A 23,997-nucleotide genomic window follows, 5' to 3' on the forward strand; every position below is an offset into this window, starting at 1 on the left:
ATTTCCCCCCGGGCTGCTCTGATGCCCCATAAAAAGGCTGCACTGCTTCTGCCACAGACATGTCTAAAGGATTCCTGGTGAAGAGAAGTTAAAAGTCCCCACCGCTGACCTACTGATGAAGACAAGGACAGAGCGCAGGCTTCCGCCCAGTATGGTGTAAACTGTGTCTGAGCAGAGGACGGTTCCATGCCCATCTGGAGACTCTCCTCCCCTAGCACCTAGCTAGCCCGACCAAGCTGTCCCAGCTTCCCCAAACCGCTCCCTGCTGGCCAGGTCGGGAACCTGGATTTGGCCGGTGAGTAGAGAGTACCTGGAGCGGAGCTTCAGCCTGGAATGGGAGTCAGGAGGAGGCCGGGAAGAGGAGGAATGGGAGGGGGGCCAAGTCGCTGCACCATGGGCCTCTGGTTTGCACTTGCCTCCTGGGCCTAAAGTTGCCAGTCAGCCCCTATCAGACGTATTGGTGACAAGTTACGTTATCCCAACATTGCCACTTCAGACCCCTAACCTCGAACGTCAAACATGCATGGTTGTAGTGGAGGACGACGGTCGGTTTTCCAAACTTTTGGGGAAAGAAAAGAGAGACTGGTAAGAGTTTAAAACCCATCAAATGTAAGTCACGTAGGAAGGAAAATGGCTTATTTTAGGGTCAATACAGCCACAAATATAGGTTTTAGTTTGCACCGTCTGTGGAAAACTGTGGTAGTTCGATTTTAACAGTTGAATTGGCACCTCAACCCAACTGCTATATTTTTAACAAGGAAGTCTCACTCAACCCGCTGGCTTTATGTTGGTGAATGGAGAGCTAAGAACTCCAGTAGGTGACGCTTATCACCAGCATTCACTTAATAACTTCAGGACCAGATTTGGTTGAACTGATGTTTTAATGTGACAGTCCAAAGAGCAGAAAATACAAATGACACTCTTCTATAGATTACAGTTCACTGGGGTGGAATTGGGAAAAGCTTCTTGCCGATTGCTCCTTAGAAAGCCCCATTCAGTGACAGTGGTTGAGCATGTCCTAAATAAGTATTACGGCTGTCCATTTACAAAGCCCAGGGTCTTTCAGATGACAGTTGTTTTTGGTAACTCTTCAGTGATTTCTTTGGAGGCATGAGAGTGTTACTAAGCCCTGGCTTTTTCCTCTTCCCCCTCTCGGCTTGTGTCTCTTCCCCCACTTCCTCTACACTTTGTAAATCCCCCAGTTTTGAACTGTCTCTGACCATCTCTGGAGCATCCCCTCCACTGCTAGGAGGTTCTCCTTGGCTTGACACTGTAGCCCCTGGTGGCAAATCAGTTCCATGACTGTATTTGCATTTCGTTCCGAATCGGCACCGCCCATCTCTCTGGAAAGCCAAACAGACCCCTTTTACACCCTTTGCCCAGTTGCTGTCGCTCAGTTTGACATGACGTTCCAATATACTCAGCTGGGCCCGTTCCTCATCGCGGAAAGGGTTTGAAAACACCCCACTGGGGCTCACTCTGCTCTGAGTCCCAAGCCGTGGTGCGGGGAGGCGTGCAGAGAGTAGAGGAGAAGGAAGAGGTTCTGTGGGTTTCTCGAATTCTCGTTTACTGTCATCTTCATCTTCACTGCTGGAGGCTGCATCTGCAAAGAAGTTCTTTTTGGATGGGCAGGGCCTAAAAAAAAAAAAAAAGGTGACAGCAGGAGACTAAAAAGGAAATAGAAGTCACAGAAAAAACAGTGAAAGAGATATTTGAAGAGTTAGTTCACCTTTACAGAAGAATGTAAGGGTAAAAGACCACCAGACACCCTCCTCATCCCCCTAGTCATCGCTGTACCTACCTCAGGAGTTGCTGAGCTGTCAACATTCCCAAAGCTGGTCAAGGGATTTAAAATCGCAGCTCTTCTCCCTCTCCTTAACCACTTTACGACCAGTCACTGTGCCTCTACTGCGGCACAGTGGCTCGTTCCCGTCCAGCGACGTAGACCTACGTCGCTGGACTCCGCCCCTTGTGGGCGGCGTGCGCGCGCGCCGCCGGAGGCTCGCTCCCGCTGTTTTCAGTCACAGCGGGAGTCGGGCCAGGGGAGGAGCGGCGGCGATCGCAGCTGCTCTTTCCCGATCGTCGGGGAATCTAGTTTGGAGATCCGCCCGCGGGTGGATCTCCTAAGTGACAAGGAGTGACAGATTGCAGTGTTCAGCATAGCTGAACATGCGATCTGTCCTTGTGTCACTCAGTCACCTCCCTCTCCCTGACAACAGCCAGTCGTGGATGAGGATGGGTTGGGGGAGATTGAGCTGTCTCCCTCTCACCTGTTCCCCCATCCACCCATTAGCGGCCATGTGCCTCCAGTGTGAGGACACTAAATTAGGAGTGTTAGGACTGCAGATATAACAGGGTGCCGTGAAGTGGCTCTGCAGCTTTCACATGCGTTTGCAAATGTGTGTCAACTAAACCCCTGTTCTTTGTACCAAGAGACAGGTCTTATTTGGTTGGTGACAGACTGGAGGGTGAGTACATCAGACTGGGGGCTGGCTGACTTTCATGCACCTCTTACAATCCTTCAACCTCATTTTGTGTTTTGTTATAGGGATGGAGACGCCGGGCAACACCAGCTTGGGTCTCATATAAAGTCCCACCTAGTCCAATATGTTTAAGTGGTTAATGTATTGCTTCCAGGATGGTCATAATCAATTCACTGTGACGACGCTGTCCAATCAGAATCAATCTCATCTGTCCCGGAAGTAGTGCACGAAGAAGAGCGAGGCCTTCAAATCTCCAGTAGAGCTGGCTGTGGGGGCTGACATCTCAGCAACCCCTGAGGTAAGTACAGCGAGGATCGGGGGGGAGGAACTTAAGGAGGGTGGTAGGAGAGGTAGGAGTAGGAGATTAAAGTGGAGTTCCACCCTATTTTTATACTTACCTCCATCTTCTCGCTCCGGGTCACCTGAAAAAGAAATGGATAATCGGATATTTTTTTTTTTTTTACTTACCTCGTAGTGAAGAAAATATACTTACCTTACTTCCTTCTTCCTCCTTCCTCGGCCGCGGCCCGTCGTCACTTCCTGGCTCTGCAATGATTCCTGGGAGCTGGACGTCATAGCTCCCAGGAATCATTGCGCCTGCACCGGCCCCGACGTCAGTTCCGGGTCGCGCGCGTCATCCCCTTCTAAACAGCTTCTGGGCATGCCCAGAAGCTGTGGAGGGATGACGCGCGCGACCCGGAAGTGACGTCGGGGCCGGCGCAGAGCATCGTGGGACCAAAGAAGGCGGAAGAAGACGCCGAAGAGGACGCGCTGGCTTCAAGCTGCCCACATCTGAGATGGCAGCGCTGGACAAGACGTTTGCAAGGTAAGTATTTGTCCTAACAGGTAAGTGCAACCCGGGACAGATCAGAGGCTAGCCATTGTGGAATGCACTAGCCCTGACTGTCCCGGGGGTATTAAAAAAAAAAAATCCAGGGTGGAACTCCGCTTTAAAGGTAGGAGATTCCAGCACAGAGACTTTAGCGCTGGCACCTTTCACAGATGTCTTTGGTATAGAGGGTTTACCAGTAGGAGATGTGAATATGCAAACAATGGTATAAAGGCATGATAAATATACTTACCGGCATCCTGGGTTTTTCACTTCTATAAGATGTGCATTGATCTTGTAGTTTAATGGTGTCATTTGTTGCCCTGTTCTTACTGCCTATAGTAGTGTAAATCTTTACAATCCTGTGTCAGCAGTTTCTATTTGTGCTGAAACATGAGGCATGGCACTACACAGGTTAATGCATGACCTCTTTTCTTTTCAGGTCTATAGACAATTCCTTGGACTTCATGTCTTGGTTTGTGCTCCGACATGCACGGTTAACTGTGAGACCTTATATAGACAGGTGTGTGCCTTTCCAAATCATGTACAATCAACTAAATTTATCACAGGTGGACTCCAAGTTGTAGAAACATCTCAAGGATGATCAATGGAAACAGGATGCACCTGAGCTCAATTGTGAATACTTATGTACATGTACTTTTTTTATTTTTAATACATTTGCAAAGATTTCAAACAAACTTCTTTCACGTTGTCGTTATGGGGTATTGTTTGCAGAATTTTGAGGAAAATAACGAATTTTATTTATTTTAGAAGAAGGCTGTAACAACAAAATGTGGAAAAAAGTGAAGCGCTGTGAATACTTTCGGGATGCACTGTAAGTTTACTAAATGAAGGGTTAGTGTTATGTAGAGTGAGGGGTAGTGTTAGGAATAGTGGGATCAAGAGGAGTGTTAGGCTTGTAGGAAAGGTTAGTACCGTATGTGAGTTAGTGTAAAATAAACAGGGAGGGTTTGTTCACGTGTTAATTTTAGGGTGCAGAAAAGGTTGTCATGTGACTTAGCTGCAAGGTTGTGAGCAATGTTAGGGTTTTAAGGAGCATTAGTATATGTGTTAGTGTTAACATGACAGTGGGGGCTAGTGTTAGGGTTGCAGAAGAGGGGCAGTGATAGGGCTGTATTGTGTCCCTATTGCTGTTTAAATTTCTTGCTCCCCTGGTCAGCCCTACTTTTTCCTAGCTTGAGTGTACTCTCACCCACACTTCACTTTAGCCTAGTGCATTACCCTAATGAAACTTTTTTTATTAATCTTTCAAAGTATTTTATTCACAAACAAATGAGTTCTACAAGCCCAACACTATATTCAAAGAAATAGATGCCAGATCTTTCTTGTATTCATTCATCAGCGTGGGAAGACACCATCCAGGTCAAATATGTAAAGTGTGCAGCTGTCAGCAAATCACAATAAAACAAACTGAATGAATCCATTTCATGAAGTAAAATGCTTACTTATAGCAATGAAATTCATTGCTATAAGCAATCATAATGTGTAAAAAAAAAAAAAAAAATACTTAATCACTTCCCCAGAGTAGTATAATGTTATTATTGTAACATTATATTGCTCTGGTCGCAGTGTATTTAACCACTTGCTGACCGCCTAAGGCTGAATTACTGTGGCAGGGCGGCCCGGTTGTGCATAATCACATAGATCTACGCGATTATGTGCACGAGGTGTCACAGTGGGAGGCAGACCGTGGGAGGAGCGGGCTCAATCGCTGTTGGCCTCCCGTAATATTCGGCAAAACTGACAGGAGAGCCGTTGTAAACAATGCAAGACGGCTCTCCTGTCAGAGAGGCAGGGAAAGATTGTTTGATTTAGCTAAGCTGAATCACCGATCTCTCTGTGCCTCTGTTCCATCCTTCCCCCCCCCACAGTTAGAAAGCACATATAGGGAACACATTTAACCCCTTGATCACCCCCCAGTGTTAACCCCTTCCCTGCCAGTGTCATTTATACAGTAACAGTGCATATGACGTCGGATATGTTGAAACACGTTGGGAGGAGCTAGCCTTACGTTGCGTCGTCATGCCCGGAGGCCGGCAATTGCTCTGGTTGGAACTGAGGAGTGTTTTTATTGTATACTCTGCGTATTTCATCTGCTGTTTGGCGAGTGCGATTCCAAGCTTTTTCTAAATAAACATACTGAAAACATATAATGTTATGGGCCTCTTTCTTTGATCTTTTCCCTATGTTTGAGGCTTATTGGGACCACAGACGTTTTTTCCACCCTAATCCAGAGGTCTAGGATTGAGTGATCCTAATTCACCCACTGCTGTATTTGACCATTGTGGGGACGATGGTCCATGCTTGGCGGTAAGAGTCAGCGTGTGATGTGGTGTTTTCCAGCACCCGGGTTGAAGTTCCCATTTTAAAGGCTTTGGGAATACCTCAATTTATGTTGGACTTTGACAATTTTTTTTTTTTAAACAGCGCTGCTTGTGTGTTTACACAGTGCATATTATTTAGCACTGATGACTGTATTAATGTCACTGGTCCCCAAAAAGTGTCACTTAGTGTCACATTTGTCCGCAGCAATGGTGCAGTCCCAATGAACTATTAACAATTATCGCTGATCGCCGCCATTACTAATAAAAAAATAAAAAGTCCATAAATCTATCCCGTACTTTGTAGACACGATAACTTTTGCACAAACCAATTACTATATCCTTTTTGGGATTTTTTTTTTTACCAAAATTATGTAGCAGAATACAAATTAGCCTAAACCTAAAAAAAAAAAAAAAATTAGATTTCTCTGTCGCTCATTGACAGACGTAGTCCTCGGTGATTCAACATCCTCGGGTTATGCTGCCCTCCACAGGAGTAGGACTAAACAGGAAAGAAAATACTCTGGCCACACCCTAGGGGCAGTCCCCGAGGGTATATCCTCTCTCTCTCTGCTACAGCAAATCAGTTTTTTTCTGTCTAGTCAGGAGTAAGGACCTAGATACCTTGCTGGGATCTTCGGTCCTGGCAGGATTTTTTTCTTAGAAAGATTTTTTGTAGACAGCTTTTTTCTCCAGTGTTCCTGTGAGATCTTCAAACAAGAAAGCTGAACTGGGCGACGGGCTGGATGTTGAGATCCAGTGGTCACCCCAGTTCAGCCTGCGAGCGTGTGCAGGCCATAGCTCCGCGCTGGGTCGGCCGCGACATAGTTCCACTGGACGGGGACTGACCCTGCGAGTTAAACGTCTCGCTGAAACGCCAAAGACAATGAGTCACGGCGTCCGTATTGGTCAACAGCCCTCCCACCCCGGTGGAGAGGGGTACTGTCAGGAGTTGGCGCCCGCCTGGTTCCGGTATGGTGAGTAGTATGTTCCCCCCTTTCCCCTGACGGGTCTTGTGGTGAACGCGGGCCCCTCTCTGTATGGTAAGGATGGGTTCCCCTCTATCCTATAACATGGCACAGATTCTCCTATTGAGTGTGATTTTTGTGTACAAAAAGCCAGGAGGCTTGGTTTGGGAGCTGACAATCTAATTGCAAGTATGTTTAAATGATTGTAATCAGTGGCAGTACTAGAATCTTACTGTGATAGATATGGTATCCTACCTGTCAGTAGCCACAGGACATGTATACTGCTTTCCAGGTCATTCCTCCAGCAAAAGAATGCCTCCCGACGGCCACGCGGTCCGCCAGGGTCCGGTACCGCCGGCCACGCGGATCACCATGTAGAGAGAAGGTTATTGATGCCGAGATACTCTGCAGTCACGCCGCTATCCTGTAAAAGGCCGCCGCCATTGTTTGGTAGATCGCACAAGGCCGCCATTTTGGCGTAGCCTCGTGTCTCCAGCATGGGGGCGGCCATGTTTGAGGTGACTCAAACACCTCGTGGAGCTAGGGGAGGCGCCGGAAGGCGTACAGAGGGGCGGAGCCGCCTCCTTTCTTCCCGGGCAGCCAGCCAAGATACTTCCTGTCTGTTCTAGACAGTGCTGACACAAGTTGCAGTAAACTCTGAGCATCAAGTGGTGAGCCTAGGAGTCTATCTCTCTCTCTCTCGCTCGATAGGGGTCCCTAAGCAGGTAACATTGAGGGGCTTTGTGGCGCTGGGGGTCTGAAAAAAAAAAAAAAAGAAAAAGTTTATTTCTGATATGATAGTTTATGATTGTTTTCCGGGTAGTAACTGGAATTATCATGGAACCTACCACACAGGTAACCCCACCTGTTTCCCTCGAGGGGGCTGCGGGACCCGCCGGTGCACAGTAGTATAGATGCATTTACAGCAATTTTGGAGTCTTTGGTGGCTCGGGTGGAGACGGCCTGTCAGGAACGGGGGTCAAGAAAGCGACCTCCGCCTACCCCTATATCATCTGACACTTCAGACTCAGATTCTGAGATGGTCATTGCAGCTGCAGGTCCCTCTGCAAGGGCTGTTGTCTCAGGTAAAGTTCCTTCAGACAGTGAGGAGGACGTTCATGCTTCCGCCATAATTCAGGAAGAAGCATTGGTGGACGCACTAGTTGTGGAGGTTCGGGAAACCTTAAGACTTGAGGTTTTACCGGCAGAGGCAACTGAAACAGAGATTCCCTTTGGTACTAACAAACCCACCAAGACGGTGAAGGTTTTTCCTGTACCCAAGTGTTTTGGTAATAAAATTAAAGAAGAATGGGAGCATTCTAAACATACCTTTACTATTTCCAAGCATATTGCTAGACGCTATCCGTTTGAGGAATCCCTCATTAAGAAATGGACGGTACCACCAGTGGTGGATCCACCTATTTCTAGACTGAATAAAGCCACGGTTATTCCAGTGGAGGACACTTCGTCCTTTAAGGACCCGGTGGATCGGAAGGTAGAAGCGGAGTCCCGCACTATCTTTTCCCTGATAGGGTCAGCCTTTAGACCAGTAATTGTCATTGGTCTAGTTTCCCAGACACTAACGGAATGGGCGAGATTGGTGCGCCAGGACCTGAAGGGGAAAGATATCCCCCAGGGAACATCTGATTTGATGATACAGATCATACAAGGACCACAGTTCGTCTGTGACGCAGCCTTGGATGCTACCCCCCTATTAGGGCATGCATCTATGTCAGCGGTAATCCTCAGACGTGTGCTGTGGTTAAAATGCTGGTCAGCAGACCTAGGTTCCAAAAAGACCTTGACGAATCTCCCCTTTCAGGGGAATCGCTTATTTGGGGCCACCCTAGATGAGATCATTAAGGATGCCACTGGGGGCAAGAGCACTTTCTTGCCACAGGCTGCTAAAGCTAAAGGACCTCGTAACAAGCGGGGACCTTTCTTTACCGCCCATAAAGGGTTTCTGCGCCCGACTGCTGCAAGCGGGAAGGACAAGGCTCCTCCAAGAGGGTTCAAGAAGGGCTGGTCAGACAAACAAAAGACCGACTCAGCCAAACCTGAAGCAAAGGATTACACAGCCTGAAGGTGCGCCCCCACCCGGCTTGAGGGTGGGGGGACGTTTTCACCGGTATTCAGGGCATTAGATCGAGCATCGACCACTGCTACCGGTGCGATTCTTCCCTTCCAACATTTAAGTACTACAGGGAGCGGTAGTTACCGTTCCCTGAACAGATCTTTTTCTTTACCTTTTCCAAAGATTAGTCTCAGTTCCCCACAAGAATCGGATCCGGTTGAACAGACAGACCAAGAAGCCTCTAGCTGGGTGACTTCGGTCCCTGAGATTCAACCAGGAGAGATCACCGTTCCTGATAGGAATCCGGTGTCTGATAAATGTGTGGGAACGGAGAACGATCAGACTTTGTCGGATGGTCGGGACCAGATAGCTCTAGGGCCGCCTGATTCAGATCCAGTCAGCGCCAGTGGTCCTAAAAATTCTAGGCTAGCCTCGTCAAGCCGATCTACCCGACTTGGACATGCGAGTCGCGGACGTTCCTTGGGAACTTCGTCTCAGGGAGTGTCTGCGGTCTCAAGGACCAATCTTCCATCGTGCTTTACAGTCGCTGGTTTTAATGGCCTGGCCATTGAGACCCAAGTACTGAAGGACAGAGGGTTGTCAGCTTCAGTTATTCCTACCCTTATTAAAGCAAGGAAAGCGACTTCCAGCAAGGTCTATTATCGCACATGGAAGACTTATATCGCGTGGTGCGAATCTTTAGGGATTCCTCCACGTACCTATTCGGTGACCCGAATATTGGCCTTTCTGCAAAAAGGGGTTGAGCAGAAACTAGCCTTGAGCACCATCAAGGGTCAAGTTTCAGCATTAGCAATCTTCTTTCAGAAACCTTTAGCTACCAAGTCCTTGGTGCGGAATTTCATCCAGGGGGTGCGGCACCTGGCTCCACCAGTCCGCGCGCCCTTACCGCCCTGGGATCTTAATTTGGTTTTGTCGGTTCTACAGAAACCTCCCTTTGAAAACATCAGGGAGATTCCCTTGCTTACTTTATCCCAGAAGGTAGCCTTCTTGGTGGCTATCACGTCTGCATGCAGGGTGTCAGAACTGGCTGCATTATCATGCCAGTCCCCATACTTAGTGATTCATAGGGATAAGGTAGTGCTTCATCCTAAGCCATCCTTTCTTCCAAAGGTGGTTTCAGATTTTCATCTGAATGAAGATATTGTACTACCTTCCTTGTGTCCTCAGCCCAAGCATCATCGGGAACATGCGTTGCATTCCTTGGATGTGGTTCGGGCAATCAGGGTATACCTGAAGGCGACGGAATCGTTCCGTAAGACGGATTCACTGTTTGTGATCCCGGATGGCCCCAGAAAGGGGTTGCCTGCATCTGCCGCGACTATCTCCAAATGGATCAGACAGACGGTGGTACAGGCTTATTCTATTAAGGGTCGGAATCCTCCGTTCCCTGTTAGGGCGCACTCCACTCGAGCGCTCAGTACTTCCTGGGCCTTCCGCCATCAGGCGTCAGTAGTCCAGGTATGTAAGGCGGCCACTTGGTCGTCGGTACATACCTTTACAAAATTTTATAAAATTGATGTGATGGCATCGGCGGATGCCTCATTTGGCCGCAAGGTTTTGCAGGCCGCAATTTGAGGAGACCGGTGGTCTACCTCGAGGGTTTTTTTCTGTTGAAAATTTTCTGTTGAGTCTCATCACTGAGGATGAGCATTGTAAACTTCTAGTTGGCACCGGTTGACCCTTCTAGATTGGATTTGATTTCCATTTTCCCACCCCTCGTTTGTGGTACTGCTTTGGGACGTCCCGAGGGTGTTGAATCACCGAGGACTACGTCTGTCAATGAGCGACAGAGAAAAACGGATTTTTGTAAAATCTTACCGTAAAATCCTTTTCTCTTAGCTCATTGACAGACGTAGTACCCGCCCCTCTGTTTTTGAGTTGGGTTGGGTTAAATTCTCTAAACACTGCTTTGTGACATAACTGATTTGCTGTAGCAGAGAGAGAGAGGATATACCCTCGGGGACTGTCCCTAGGGTGTGGCCAGAGCATTTTCTTTCCTGTCTAGTCCTACTCCTGTGGAGGGCAGCATAACCCGAGGGTGTTGAATCACCGAGGACTACGTCTGTCAATGAGCTAAGAGAAAAGGATTTTATGGTAAGATTTTACAAAAATCCGTTTTTTTTCTCTTTTTTTGGGAATGTTTTATAGCAGAAAGTAGAAAATATTGGTGTTTTTCAAAATTGACGCTCTTTTTTGTTTATAGCGCAAAAACAAATAGCCGCAGAGGTGATCAAATACCAAATTTCAGTGAAAGCAACGCAGTGCCAAATCTCAAAAAAATGGCCTGGTCATTAAGGGGGTAAAATCTTCCAGGGCTGAAGTAGTTAAAAATGTTTTTTTTTTTTTCTCCCCCCATACTGTAATCAGTCAGTTTTCCTGATCACCCCCACACCAGTTATATGAGGATGCTGTAAGGCACTGGTGACAGTATGCAAAAATTTTAATTTTCTTAATTTTCCAAAAAATTATGACAAAAAAATGTACAACTTCAAAAAGACTCGCCGTGCCTCTTACTAAATATCTAGAAAGGTCTACTTTCCAAAAAGTGGACATTTGGGGGGTATTTGTACTGTCCTGACATTTTTGGGCCTCAAAAAATGAGATATTCCATCAGTACATCAGGACTGATCAATTATCAGATATATACCATAGTTCGAGTATTCTATACCTTTCCTGAAAACTAAATAATATACACTGATTTGGGTTATTTTCTGAAAATTAGCAGAGTACATTTGGGCCTAAAGGTATGAAGAAAGATTACGTATTTGCAAAATTTTATAACCGTAACTTTTTTTTCCAAATTTTTGGTCTTTTTTCATTAATTTAGCAAAAAATAAAAAAAACCTAGTAGTGATTAAATACCACCAAAAGAAAGCTCTATTTGTGTGAGCAAAATGATACAAATTTTATTTCACTGCTTCTCTCTGTTCCAGTCTGAAAACTGCAAGAGACCGAGGTCAAGCCCCCTTTTTTTAAGCAATTTTTTTTCTTTCCTCTTATTTTCTTCTAGTGATCTTGTCAATAACACTTCCCATCCTAGGGTTACAACTAGGGATGCACCGAATAATCGGCGGCCGAACATTATTCGGCCGAAAATAGAAAAAATAGCACTTTCAGTGTTCGGCCGAATAAGTCAAAAGGCCGAATAATTTTGTGCCGAATAATAGGGCTGAACGATAGTCGATATGATATTGACTATCGTTCTGTGGCCGTAGGCGATATTCATATCGCCGAGGTCACGATATTTACAGGGGGAAGGGACTTGGAGGAGGACAGGAGGACTCACAGACTTCCGTGTTAGGCAGGGGAAGCCGGGACACTTCAGCGGTGAGCATACATACATTACTCACTCGTGCACTGCAGCCCGCCCCACACATTCAGTGAGTCTTACTCTCCTCCCTAGTTTTTTCAATGGCACATTCAGGAAGCCAATCACGCCGTGATTAGCTGCACAGCGAACCAATCACGCGTGCCTGCACACCTGATTGGTTCCGCTGTGCCGCTACTCACGGCGTGATTGGCTTCCTGAATGTGCCATTGAAAAAACTAGGGAGGAGAGTAAGACTCACTGAATGTGTGGGGCGGGCTGCAGTGCACGAGTGAGTAATGTACGTATGTGGCTGTGCTCCTTTCCAGGCTACTACTAGTCCACCTCCAGCCTCCTACTACCACCACTATGAGAGACTGTCTGTCACTGTATAATCTGATCGAGTCCACACTGACACTGACTGACTGTCACTGAGTAATTGATGTTACCACATTAACCCTGACCTGCCCAGTGCCCTGTATCTGCAATTAAAATTTACAAGGCGTCCTGCATGCTTCCTGATTTCCATTCCCAGCATCCTTCCCAATCCCTACAGTGTCACTAACATTAACCCTATGGTACAAGGCTGCAGTGTGCACTGAATCCCATTCCCTACAGTAACATTTAGGGAGAGAGAGAGACATGAGAGGACAAGAGAGAGAGAGAGAGAGACATGAGAGGACAAGAGAGAGAGAGAGTGAGAGGACAAGAGAGAGAGAGAGAGACACGAGAGGACAAGAGAGAGGACAAAAAATTGGCAAAATAAATGGAAAAAAATGCAAAACACCGCGTTCGGTATTCGGCCTTCGGCCAAACATTTTATTATTATTCGGCTTCGGCCAAGAATTTCATTTCGGTGCATCCCTAGTTACAACCAGTGGCGGCTGGTGCTCCATAGGCCAGGGGGGGGGGGGCAGACAGACCACACCATACCCCCACCCCGCACCTCACCAGCCCGCACACCATCCCCCCCCCCCCCACCCTCACTCACCCTGGACATGTGGAGGGCAGGCAGGCAGCAGCGGCAGCTTCCCCCTCAGTCTCCTGCGTCTCCTTCTTGGCCAATGGCATGGCTTCTCCTTTCAGCTAATCGGGAAACGGGCCTCAAGACCCACTTCCTGATTGGCCAGGAGGAGGATCCGTTTGATAATGGCGAATATTCATTCGCTTTTGTTACACAACTGGGTGGGCTCAGGGCGCAGTGCTCTGCGCCCCAAGCCCACCCTCTTTTGAAGCCTATTGGAGCCTCTGCCACGTGCTTCGAAAAAAAAAACCCCATTGGAATCCATGCGTCCGGCGCCCTGCATGTAGAATAGGGGGCCGGACGCATGGATAGGGGGGGCCACCACTGGTTACAATGCTTACTTACTGTACTGTCTCTATGAAGGAGCAGCATTTTCAGTCAAGAACAGGAAGTGCGTCAGAACTAAAGAACACGTCCATCTCTCCTCACCTCATAACATAGGTGGGAGGTGTTCAGTAACTCATAGACAGAACTGGGAACAATGCTGATAATAGTAGAGCAGAGTTGGTCATTTTTTTTTTTAACACTATATGAATATATATAATAAAATGCGTTTGATGATAAATTTATCAAACCAAAAACGGGACTAGACCAACCTCCAAACGACATCACGTATAACGAAACATGTAGGGCATGGTTTATGGCGTGACGTCATTCTTGATTCTGATTGAAGGATTGCTTTTTCCCTCTTAGAAGCCAGGATTTTGGAATGAACCCCGCAGGAATGCTGCAGCACATTACTTTTTTTACCTGTAATCGTCTGACTTTTTGTAAGTGCAACTTCTCTTTTAGCCCAAATAAATAGTTTAATGCACTATGGGAGCGTTTTTATCTTTTGCCTTTCATGAGCTGGATGACGACTGGTCCTTTATGCATCATTGCCTTATGGATGGATGATCGGTTGATTGCTTATTTTGACCACCTATGAGCTAGTGGTCATTTGGATCTGGTAAGGGGATTACCTATATCACATAGGGTGTGAAGCTTCTTCCTGGTTTTCCAGTCACCCTCTTCTCCTATCTGTATGTGGTTCCTCTGGGAATGCTGGTGTCATTTACCTTTTCTCTCCTGAATTTGACCACTTATTTATGGACTTTTCTGTATGATTTACATATACTGTGTGTGTATATATATATATATATATATATATATACATATACACTGTATATATGTATTTTTTTTTTCATTTATTGGTTTTATTATCCTTAATTAGCGCTGCACTATTTGCTTGTCAAAAAACAGGACAAGTCCATTGTTTTGGAAAGTAAAAACCCCAATGTATTTAATAAGAGGCACAGTGAGTTTTTTGAAGTTGTATTTTTTTTTATTTTTACAGTAATTGCTTACTACAGTTATGATCACTGTATAAGCAATCATTTTATACTGTGAAACTGGAAAGGCATCCATTCATGTGCCATTGTGTACAATTGTGATAGCTGTGATTAGCAACAGCTATCACATGGTCTGCTGTGACTGGCCCTGTACCATGTGATCACTGTAGCCAATCACAGAGATCATGACTGGCCCTGTACCATGTGATCACTGTAGCCAATCACAGAGATCACAATGGTACACAATGGCTATGAATGAAAGCCATTGTTTACAATCACAGCGATTGCATGGTACCAAGGACCCTAGGGTGCACAGGAAGCACGCAAGCGGGAAGACGTCATAAGAAGTCTACCCAGGATAACAGAGGACCTGCACTGCTGTTTTTTTTTTTACAATAAACGGTAAGTGGTTAATGATGTATAAAGGAATACAAAGCTGCATTCATGTCTTTATATCTGTCTGGGGTTCAGTTTTAAGGCATGCAAAGCTTATTTACCCTGAGCCATCCTTAGCTCCGTCCTCTTCATCTGAGCTGGAGGAATTGTATCCTGATAGGAGTCCCAGAGACGATGAAGTGGAGTTCATGGCTTACATGGATCGGTACTGTCTGAATCCCGTAACAAGGCGAACTCTGCAGGATAAACAGAGTAGTCATCAGATGCCAACTCTCTTTCCTAATATAATATAAATAAGACTTTTTTTTAATGAAAAAATGCATCTTTAGAGAACCATTATTGTCCAGGGAGGCAATGCAGAATACACCTTTCACATTCCATTGGCTTCTAAGAGAATGAATTCAGACTGGTTATTACTGACAATATAAACCATGTCGGAGCAGCTCAGGCTAGGCTTCTACTTCTGAACGGCACACGAGGCTTCTTACCTCTATCACCATAGTAAATGTGGAATTTTGGTGCTAAGGAAGATGAATGTTGGAAAGAAGGGGCAGGTAAGGCAAATGTGATGAGGATGCAGGATTTGGATGTAGCGGAAATATACAACGATCCCTGGAATTCAAAATAAGTACCATAGAGATTAGAAGTCTGCCCCACTGAAGTGCAACAGATGGTGGAACTTGCGATTTATGCATCAGTAAGGTGTATATGAATCTGTAACAAGTCCATGCAGCCCCTGCATCCTGATTGCCCGTGTGGAGATGCGTGGAACACCTGTATATCCCTGTGCTGGTAAACATGGCCCTCCATGGGTGTACACAACGTGTGAACGAGGCGTAAAAGGGGCATTCCACCCAAAAACCCATTATTACTGGTAGTATGAATAGCTTGCTGGCTTATCGCCTTAGTAATCCAGTGTACAGCATTTCCTGTAGCAGCGATTTTGAAGCCAAAGATGTGAATCTCGCTCCTCCTACTGCAAGCTTCACCACAACCTAAATAATATTCCAACAACACCCTTGTGTAAAGACTACAGAAGGTGACTGAATCAAGGAATTCGTGACAAGTGTTACAAAAGCTTACCATCATCCACCCATAACATTTTAAACTCCAATTCTGTACTAGACACCATCACTCCGTGCATTCGTTATCTTTTTATGCATAAACCAACCTATTATCACAAAGACAACAAAGTCCAAATGCGACATCGTCTCAAATCTGTCCTATTATCTGTCCCACCTTAGATGATTCGGCTCCGGAACTGAATGAGTTAAGCAATAGCTGGCCAGATAATGGTTGGTTATCGATAACAGACCAGATGTATGGGGGGAAGGGTGTTGTCTGACAGAGTCCAGCCCCCCCACTGGTGACCCTGCCGAAATCAAATTACTTCTCTCCTGACTGTCTGCAAGCCTCAATCTGCATCTTACATTCCCGAGAAGATATTTAACATCTTCAGAAGCCATATGGACGTGATGTAAAGTAAGTATGAGCAATTGAATCGCTAAAGAATCCTTCCCTAACCCTTTTGTCCTCTTCGTTCTATTAGAAATGTGTAGCATGTTTTAAGTCAGAAGGGTGAACAAAGCCACAAAGGATCCTGCAAAGACCTTAAGATGACGAGAGATCTAGTTCTGTGTTCCCATCCAGGCACATGCCTTCCCCTCCATATGGGACTGCTGGCATGCCTCAACAGCCACCCACAATGCAATGCAGTTCTCTTCCTATGAGCCAGGAAGCTTCTGCCTTACCCGCGGGGGGGGGGGGGGGGGGGGGGGTTTGTGCTTAGGCGTAAAAAAAAAATTTGAGGAATAATAGAATTGGGGGATCCACAAAATTATAGTCTAAACTTGGCCATAAACATCACAATCTGATTTACAATCTCTGGATTTTCCATCACACTTCGCAAAACCATGTAATGTGAAGACCTACCTTATCCACCTATTCATTCTGCACCTCATCTGGTGGGCTCTTGAACTCTAAAATTGTTGGCAGTTCAAAAGGAGATTGTACAATCAAATTGCAGCAGGCATGGTGAGCTTAAAGAATATGTCCACCCAACATTTCGTATTCCTGATATGGGTCTCCTGTTCTCTTTGTATTGCTTCCTTTGCGTGAAATCCCTGGTTTTCCTGCCAGCCTCTCCATGTATACACAAGCGTTTTGTCTTTCATTTCTATTTTAAACTGAATGGGTTGTTTCATGAGGTGGGGGTTCACATATACTTTTTTTTTTTTAAGGTAACTTTATTGCACATAAAAGTATAATGTACAAAATAGTCTGAGCAACAAACAAAGAAAAAGGTAGAACCAACAATGCTCAAACATCACATTAGACAGTATATAAAGCATCCATTTATCATATACAGAACAGTAATGCCTCGTTTCCACTAAGTGGTACGGTACGGTTCGGTTCAGAACGGTACGGTTCGGAACGGTAAACCTTGCGTTTCCACTACCAATAGTACCCTTTCATGATAGGCGTGGTGTAGCAGGAACACAAAAGAGAAACACATTACCAGTCCCTGCGCAGATCCTGGAGATTAATTCTCAAGCTGGGGAACCTTGTAGTTTGGCCAGTGGTGAAACACATGAGTAAAAGCGTGGCAGCTCTCGTAACCCTCCATGGGATATGAGGCAGAGAAACTAGGCAGAAAACAAAAGAAAGAGAGCGCACACCGCCCTAGTGTAACACCATTTGATGAAAATAATTAGAGCCATAAAAACAGGTACTCACAAACAAGTATAGTGTCATGCATGGAAATGATATCCCCCGATCTGGTGTGTGTAGGGTACTCTCCTCTTTGCCGGCGGCTCAGCTGTTCGTTCCCGCACTGATAAGTGGACAACGTCCAGCTAAGGCAACCACCTTGGATGACTCAAGGTAGCTCAATGCGGTGCGCCTGCACACGGTCCAGCCGCTCGCTGCACGCTCTGCATGGTGTAGCAGGAAAGCTGTGATAGACGATTCTCTGTCAACCAATCAAAGTTCTGCAGAGTGTAGCTCCACCCTGTTGGTACGGTACTAATGTGCTTGGTACCCCAACGAAAGGGTCCCAAAAAAGTGGTACGGTACGGTTTGGAATTAGGGTACCATTCACAATGGAAACGGCAAAAATAGCGTACCGTACCGAACCAAACCGTACCGTGCCGCTCAGTGGAAACGAGTCATTATTGAATATATAGAAAAAGAAAACACCATATATCCAACATTTGATCACAGACAGAGATCAAAACAATGTGATACAAGTGGTCTAGGAGTACTACTATATCCATCCTTTATGCACAAGATTAAGATAGGAGAGTAATGAACAATCCATAAATTTGAGTATTAGTTTAATTACTAGTCGGTATGGTGTTTTTCGAGCTCATCCATATATTCCAAACTTTGTGGAACCTACGGGGGCATCCTCCAGCCTCACATGTTAATTTATATAATGGGATGGCCTGATTGATAAGAGTAAGCCAAAAGTTTACAGTAGGGGGAGCCGTGGACTTCCATTGTATGGTAATAGATTTCTTAGCATAGAACAATACGAAACGTATAAGTAGCTGCGTGTTTTTGGGAAGAGATTCATCATCAATATATCCAAAAATATAACATACAGGGTTACAAATATTGGGCATCTGGACTACAGAGCTAATAAAGGCAGTGACCTCCGACCAGAACGCTCTAATAGGTTGACATTCCCATATCATATGAAAAAACGTGCCCTCTCCAGTAAGCATTTAGAGCACACCGGAGAAGACAGTTCATGCAGTCGATCTCATATACCTTAAATGTATATTCAGGCACACAGAACCTGCCGCAGCAATCATGTTTGGTTAAAATAGGCAGTCATTGCTGATTTCTCTCTAAAAACACTAGTGGTCAAGCTGTCATGGTAATCCAAAACGCTTAAAGCTGAACTCCGGACACACAGATCCCCATTAGTGGGGTGCACAGGGCTGATTCACAGAGTTTTCCTCTAAACATAGAACACCTTTTTAATCTGGTAACATAAGCACATAACCCAACGTGTGGCACTGGTGCCCAACCTGCAGCCCTTTGGCATTTTTTGTGCAGCCCTTAGGGCTTCTGCAGACACTAATTGCCCTATTATAGCAGTGATTTCTAGAAGTCTCATGTCTTTAGTCCATGAATGTCTCCTGAAGCATTACCCCAATCTCCAACAACTAATATAGCAAGTCCACAGTCTCTGGCCACCTCTTGCATCAAGTTCGCGGTCTCTGGCCACCTCTTGCATCAAGTCCGCGGTCTCTGGCCACCTCTTGCATCAAGTCCGCGGTCTCTGGCCACCTCTTGCGTCACGTCGGCGGTCTCTGACCACCTCTTGCGTCACGTCGGCGGTCTCTGACCACCTCTTGCGTCACGTCGGCGGTCTCTGACCACCGCTTGCGTCACGTCGGCGGTCTCTGACCACCGCTTGCGTCACGTCGGCGGTCTCTGACCACCGCTTGCGTCACGTCCGCGGTCTCTGTCACACCGCTTGCATCACGTCGGCGGTCTCTGACCACCTCTTGCATCACGTCCGCGGTCTCTGACCACCTCTTGCATCACGTCCGCGGTCTCTGACCACCTCTTGCGTCACGTCGGCGGTCTCTGACCACCTGTTGCGTCACCTCCGCGGTCTCTGACCACCGCTTGCATCACGTCCGCGGTCTCTGACCACCGCTTGCATCACGTCCGCGGTCTCTGACCACCGCTTGCATCACGTTGGCGGTCTCTGACCACCTCTTGCGTCACGTCGGCGGTCTCTGACCACCTCTTGCGTCACGTCGGCGGTCTCTGACCACCTCTTGCGGCAACCTCCGCGGTCTCTGACCACCGCTTGCGTCACGCCGGCGGTCTCTGACCATCGCTTGTATCACGTCCGCGGTCTCTGACCATCTCTTGCATCACATCCGCGGTCTCTGACCACCTCTTGCATCACGTCCCCGGTCTCTGACCACCTCTTGCATCACGTCCCCGGTCTCTGACCACCTCTTGCATCACGTCCCAGGTCTCTGACCACCTCTTGCATCACGTCCCCGGTCTCTGACCACCTCTTGCATCACGTCCCCGGTCTCTGACCACCTCTTGCATCACGTCCCCGGTCTCTGACCACCTCTTGCATCACGTCCCCGGTCTCTGACTACCTCTTGTATCACGTCCGCGGTCTCTGACCACCTCTTGCATCACGTACGCGGTCTCTGACCACCTCTTGCATCACGTACGCGGCCCATTGGTGTCAATGGCCACACTTGAGGCCCCCCATATCAAGAAAGTTAACCACAACTGCTCTAAAGCAACAAGCTATAACAGTTCCCAGTGGATACCATAATAGCCTGCACCAGTGTAAGAAACCACAACAATAAGGATATTAAACAGTCAACTGTCTTTCTTTCAGCATGAACACTCTCCCAATTTACAAATGGACCAACCGCCCCCCCATGTCTTATGTGTTGTCAGGTAAAGGACAGCACACTGGTTGTCGCTATCAATGAAGTCGCAATTTCTTTCTACTGTAATAAAAGTGCCCAACCAATTTGCCAAGGAACTTTGCCAACTACATCTCCAAAATGGAAAATGGTATCAAATACTAACCATATTTTTTTTCCTGGAACAAATCCATGGCAGCATACCTCAATGAGCCATAACATTATGACCACCAACCATTACCCGTCGACTCCATTAGACCTCTGGAGGTATGCTGTGGTATCTGGAACCAAGCTGTCAGTAGCAGATCTTTTAAAGAAGATGTAAACCCTCACATATACCCAGTGAAGTGAACAGCCTCAGATGACACACAGAGATAAAACAAATCTCCCTACATAATTTTTACTTGTATATCTGCTGTCTTCAGCTTTCTAGAAAGTGCACCTCCTGTTAGAATGTTCTCTTCCTGATTAACTTGTGGGAGGAGGTTTGGTCATACACTGTGAGAAAGTCGATTGGAGGAAAAACACATACCCCCCCTCAACATAGGCAGAATCAGGAAGAGCTGTGCTGTGAATAGACCAGCTCCCTGCTAATCTATTTGTAACACCCACCCCGACACAAAATTCAGCCTGGTTTTATCTCAGTTGACGGAGAACTTGTCAGAAGTTATCATGCTGATAACAGAAGAACGGAGCAGGAGAAAGTCACGGGACTTAAGGCTTTGAAGAGGATAGGTAAAGACTACAGATAGATGTGCCCAGGTCAAATTTCATGAATCAGGTTTACATCTACTTCAAGTCCCATAAATTAGGAGGTGGGGCCTTCATGGGTCGGACTTGTTTTTCCAGCACATCCCACCGATGCTCAATTGGATTGAGATATGGAGAATCTGGAAGCCCAAGTCAACACCACAAACTCATTGTGTTTCTCAAACCATTCTTGAATTCTGCAGGCCAGGCTACCTTCTTCCATTGCTCTGTGGTCAAGTTCTGATGATCATGTGCCTAATTGTAGGTGCTTTCGGCTGTGGAAACTGGTCTGCATGGGCACCCTGACTGGTCTGCAGCTACACAGCCCCATACACAAGAAACTGTGATGCTCTGCGTGTTCTGCCATCTTTCTATCACAACCACCATTACCTTTTTCAGCAATTTGATTTACAGTAGCTCTTCTATTGGATCAGACTACAAAGGCCAGTCCTCACTCCCCATCAATGAGCCTTGGCCACCCATTACCAGTTTGCCTTCCTTGGACCCCTCTTGGTTGGTCCTGACCACCGCAGACCAGAAACATCCCACAAGAGCTGCAGTTTCGGAGTTGCTTTGACCCAGTCGTCTAGTCATTAAAATTGGGCTCTTGTCATGGACAACATGTTCACTTTCTGCCTATTATCCATTTTCAGATGCCATTGTGACCAGATAATCAATGTCAGGGCTGCTGTTAGAACCTCCCTGGCAGCCCCCCCCCCCAAATATATCAAGACAATATTTTCACTAAAATCATTATTAGCAGACACAAACATAACAGGGAATCTGTGTGAATTCGTCCTTTTTAATTGTTTTTTACTTTTTTTAAAAAAAAAGGTTTACAATTATTTTATTTTACAATTTTCTTAAATTATTTATTACGATGTATAGATATTATTTTTTTTAAATTTGATATTTTTTTACAGGACAGGGAAGCCTGCAGTGCTCTGGGACGGGGGGTGGCACAGTGAAAGGGGGGCACACTGGAAGAAAGGGGGATCAGAAGCAGGCAGAACAGGGAGGGGGATCAGTGTCGGAGAAGCAATTACAGGAATGATGCCCTGTGTCTGTGTCTCTCCCTGCAGTATCTAAAAGCTGGCATGAGGGGGAGAAAATGGCTTTCAGCTACTGCAGAGAGCTGCACAGGGCTTCCTTCTGTAATTGTCCCCCTGTCAAACTGCACCAATCCCCCGTGGGCCTGAGCCCCCTACAGGGCTGGTGGTTCCCCCCCCATCAGTGGAACTGATCAATGTTATACACTTAACCGGTTAGTGGTCATCAAGTTATGGCTGATTGGTGGACATGTGGTGGTACGCTGCCATGCTGGCACTAGAGATGGGGTCTGGCGTGTTCGGGATCGTAGTTCCTACCCACCCTCCTTATCCTGGCAGGAAGCTGACACTGAACACCGCTAATTGCAGGCACTGAGACATTTTATGATCTGTGCAGCCGCGGACCGGGTAACGTCTCGGTGCCTGTGATTAGTGCTGTGCAGTGTCGGCATCCTGGCGGGATCGGGAAGGTTAGTTGGGACTACGATCCTGAACGCGGTAGGATCTGGAAGGTGGGTTGGGACTACGATCCCGAACACATCGGAATCGGGAAGGTGGGTTGGGACTACGATCCCGAACACATCGGAATCGGGAAGGTGGGTTGGGACTACGATCCCGTACAGGGCGGGATCGGGAAGGTGGGTTGGGACTGCGATCCCGAACATGGCGGGATCGGGAAGGTGGGTTGGGACTACGATCCCGAACACATCGGAATCGGGAAGGTGGGTTGGGACTACGATCCCGAATACGGCGGGATCGGGAAGATGGGTTGGGACTACGATCCCGAACACATCGGAATCGGGAAGGTGGGTTGGGACTACGATCCCGAATACGGCGGGATCGGGAAGATGGGTTGGGACTACGATCCCGAACACGGCGGGATCGGGAAGGAGGGTTGGGACTACGATCCCGAACACGGCGGGATCGGGAAGATGGGTTGGGACTACGATCCCGAACACATCGGAATCGGGAAGGTGGGTTGGGACTACGATCCCGAATACGGCGGGATCGGGAAGATGGGTTGGGACTACGATCCCGAACACGGCGGGATCGGGAAGGAGGGTTGGGACTACGATCCCGAACACGGCGGGATCGGGAAGATGGGTTGGGACTACGATCCCGAACACGGCGGGATCGGGAAGGTGGGTTGGGACTACGATCCCCAACATGGCGGGATCGGGAAGGTGGGTTGGGACTACGATCCTGAACGCGGCGGGATTGGGAAGGTGGGTTGGGAGTACGATCCCGAACGCGGCAGAGCCCTTCTCTAGCTGGCACCAAGGCAGAAAACTGTACCACAATTTTCCTATCTTGGTGCCAACCTATGGCACCATTCTACCATATGTATGCTTCCATGTTTCACTACTTTGCTGCCCTACATTACCACCTCCCATGACCAAGGTGGAGCAACCCTTTAAGTTCCCAGCATGCTTTGCACCACAACACAAAACACCAGCCTAGTCCATAAATAGCAACTAAAAAGAGCAATAAAATCAACCAGGAGAACAATAAATATCTCCCTCACTGCAAACCATACGTTCTTTTTACATTACCTCGCTCTTTTATTTACCTTCCTATCCAGCCAGCTCCAGTCCAGCTTCCAGTTACATCATCACGGCGCGCCGAGGACTGGAAGCCGAAAGTGGGCGGCGCTTCCGCCCAAGATGTGTAATCTGCATAGGAGGGTGTGCCGCCCGGACTTGTGCGGGGAAAGAACCTAGAGGTCGTCACGTGGTGCCCTGACCGCTGAGCTGGTGACGTCAGTGCTGTCAGTAGTCATTGTAGCAATAGTGAGTGTTGCATGGTGATTGCATGTACAGGCAGGAGAGCTGGGCCAATGGGGGTGTCGGTGTGCTCAGCATTTTACCATCAGCTGCAGTTATACTAAAGTCATTGCCTGCTGTGTGGGGTTTGTAGTTATTTATATTGGGTGGCACAGTGATATAGATGACAGGGACAGTTCCTCTGCAGTAGCCATGTGCATATAAAAGACAAGTCATAGA

The 23,997-nt window shown here is 47.1% G+C and overlaps 1 protein-coding gene across 2 annotated transcripts; it reads right to left on the bottom strand.

The window, feature by feature from the left end:
• Positions 1-581: 581 nt before the first annotated feature.
• LOC309563575 (uncharacterized protein) lies at positions 582-23,777 on the bottom strand. Of its 2 annotated transcripts, none has more exons than XM_082268037.1 (3): positions 23,565-23,777; positions 14,877-15,011; positions 582-1,635 (listed from the first exon to the last, which is right to left on the bottom strand). In XM_082268037.1, the coding sequence occupies exons 2-3, from the start codon at positions 14,963-14,965 to the stop codon at positions 1,044-1,046; spliced, it is 681 nt and encodes a 226-aa protein (XP_082124163.1). In that variant the 5' UTR covers positions 14,966-15,011; positions 23,565-23,777; the 3' UTR covers positions 582-1,043. The 2 variants fall into 2 exon arrangements, with proteins under 2 accessions (XP_082124163.1, XP_082124164.1); XM_082268038.1 differs by having other exon boundaries at positions 23,548-23,777.
• Positions 23,778-23,997: the final 220 nt, after the last annotated feature.

Source organism: Pelophylax lessonae (assembly GCF_965119305.1).
Source record: "Pelophylax lessonae genome assembly, chromosome: 9".
NCBI classification, from domain to species: Eukaryota; Metazoa; Chordata; class Amphibia; order Anura; family Ranidae; genus Pelophylax; species Pelophylax lessonae.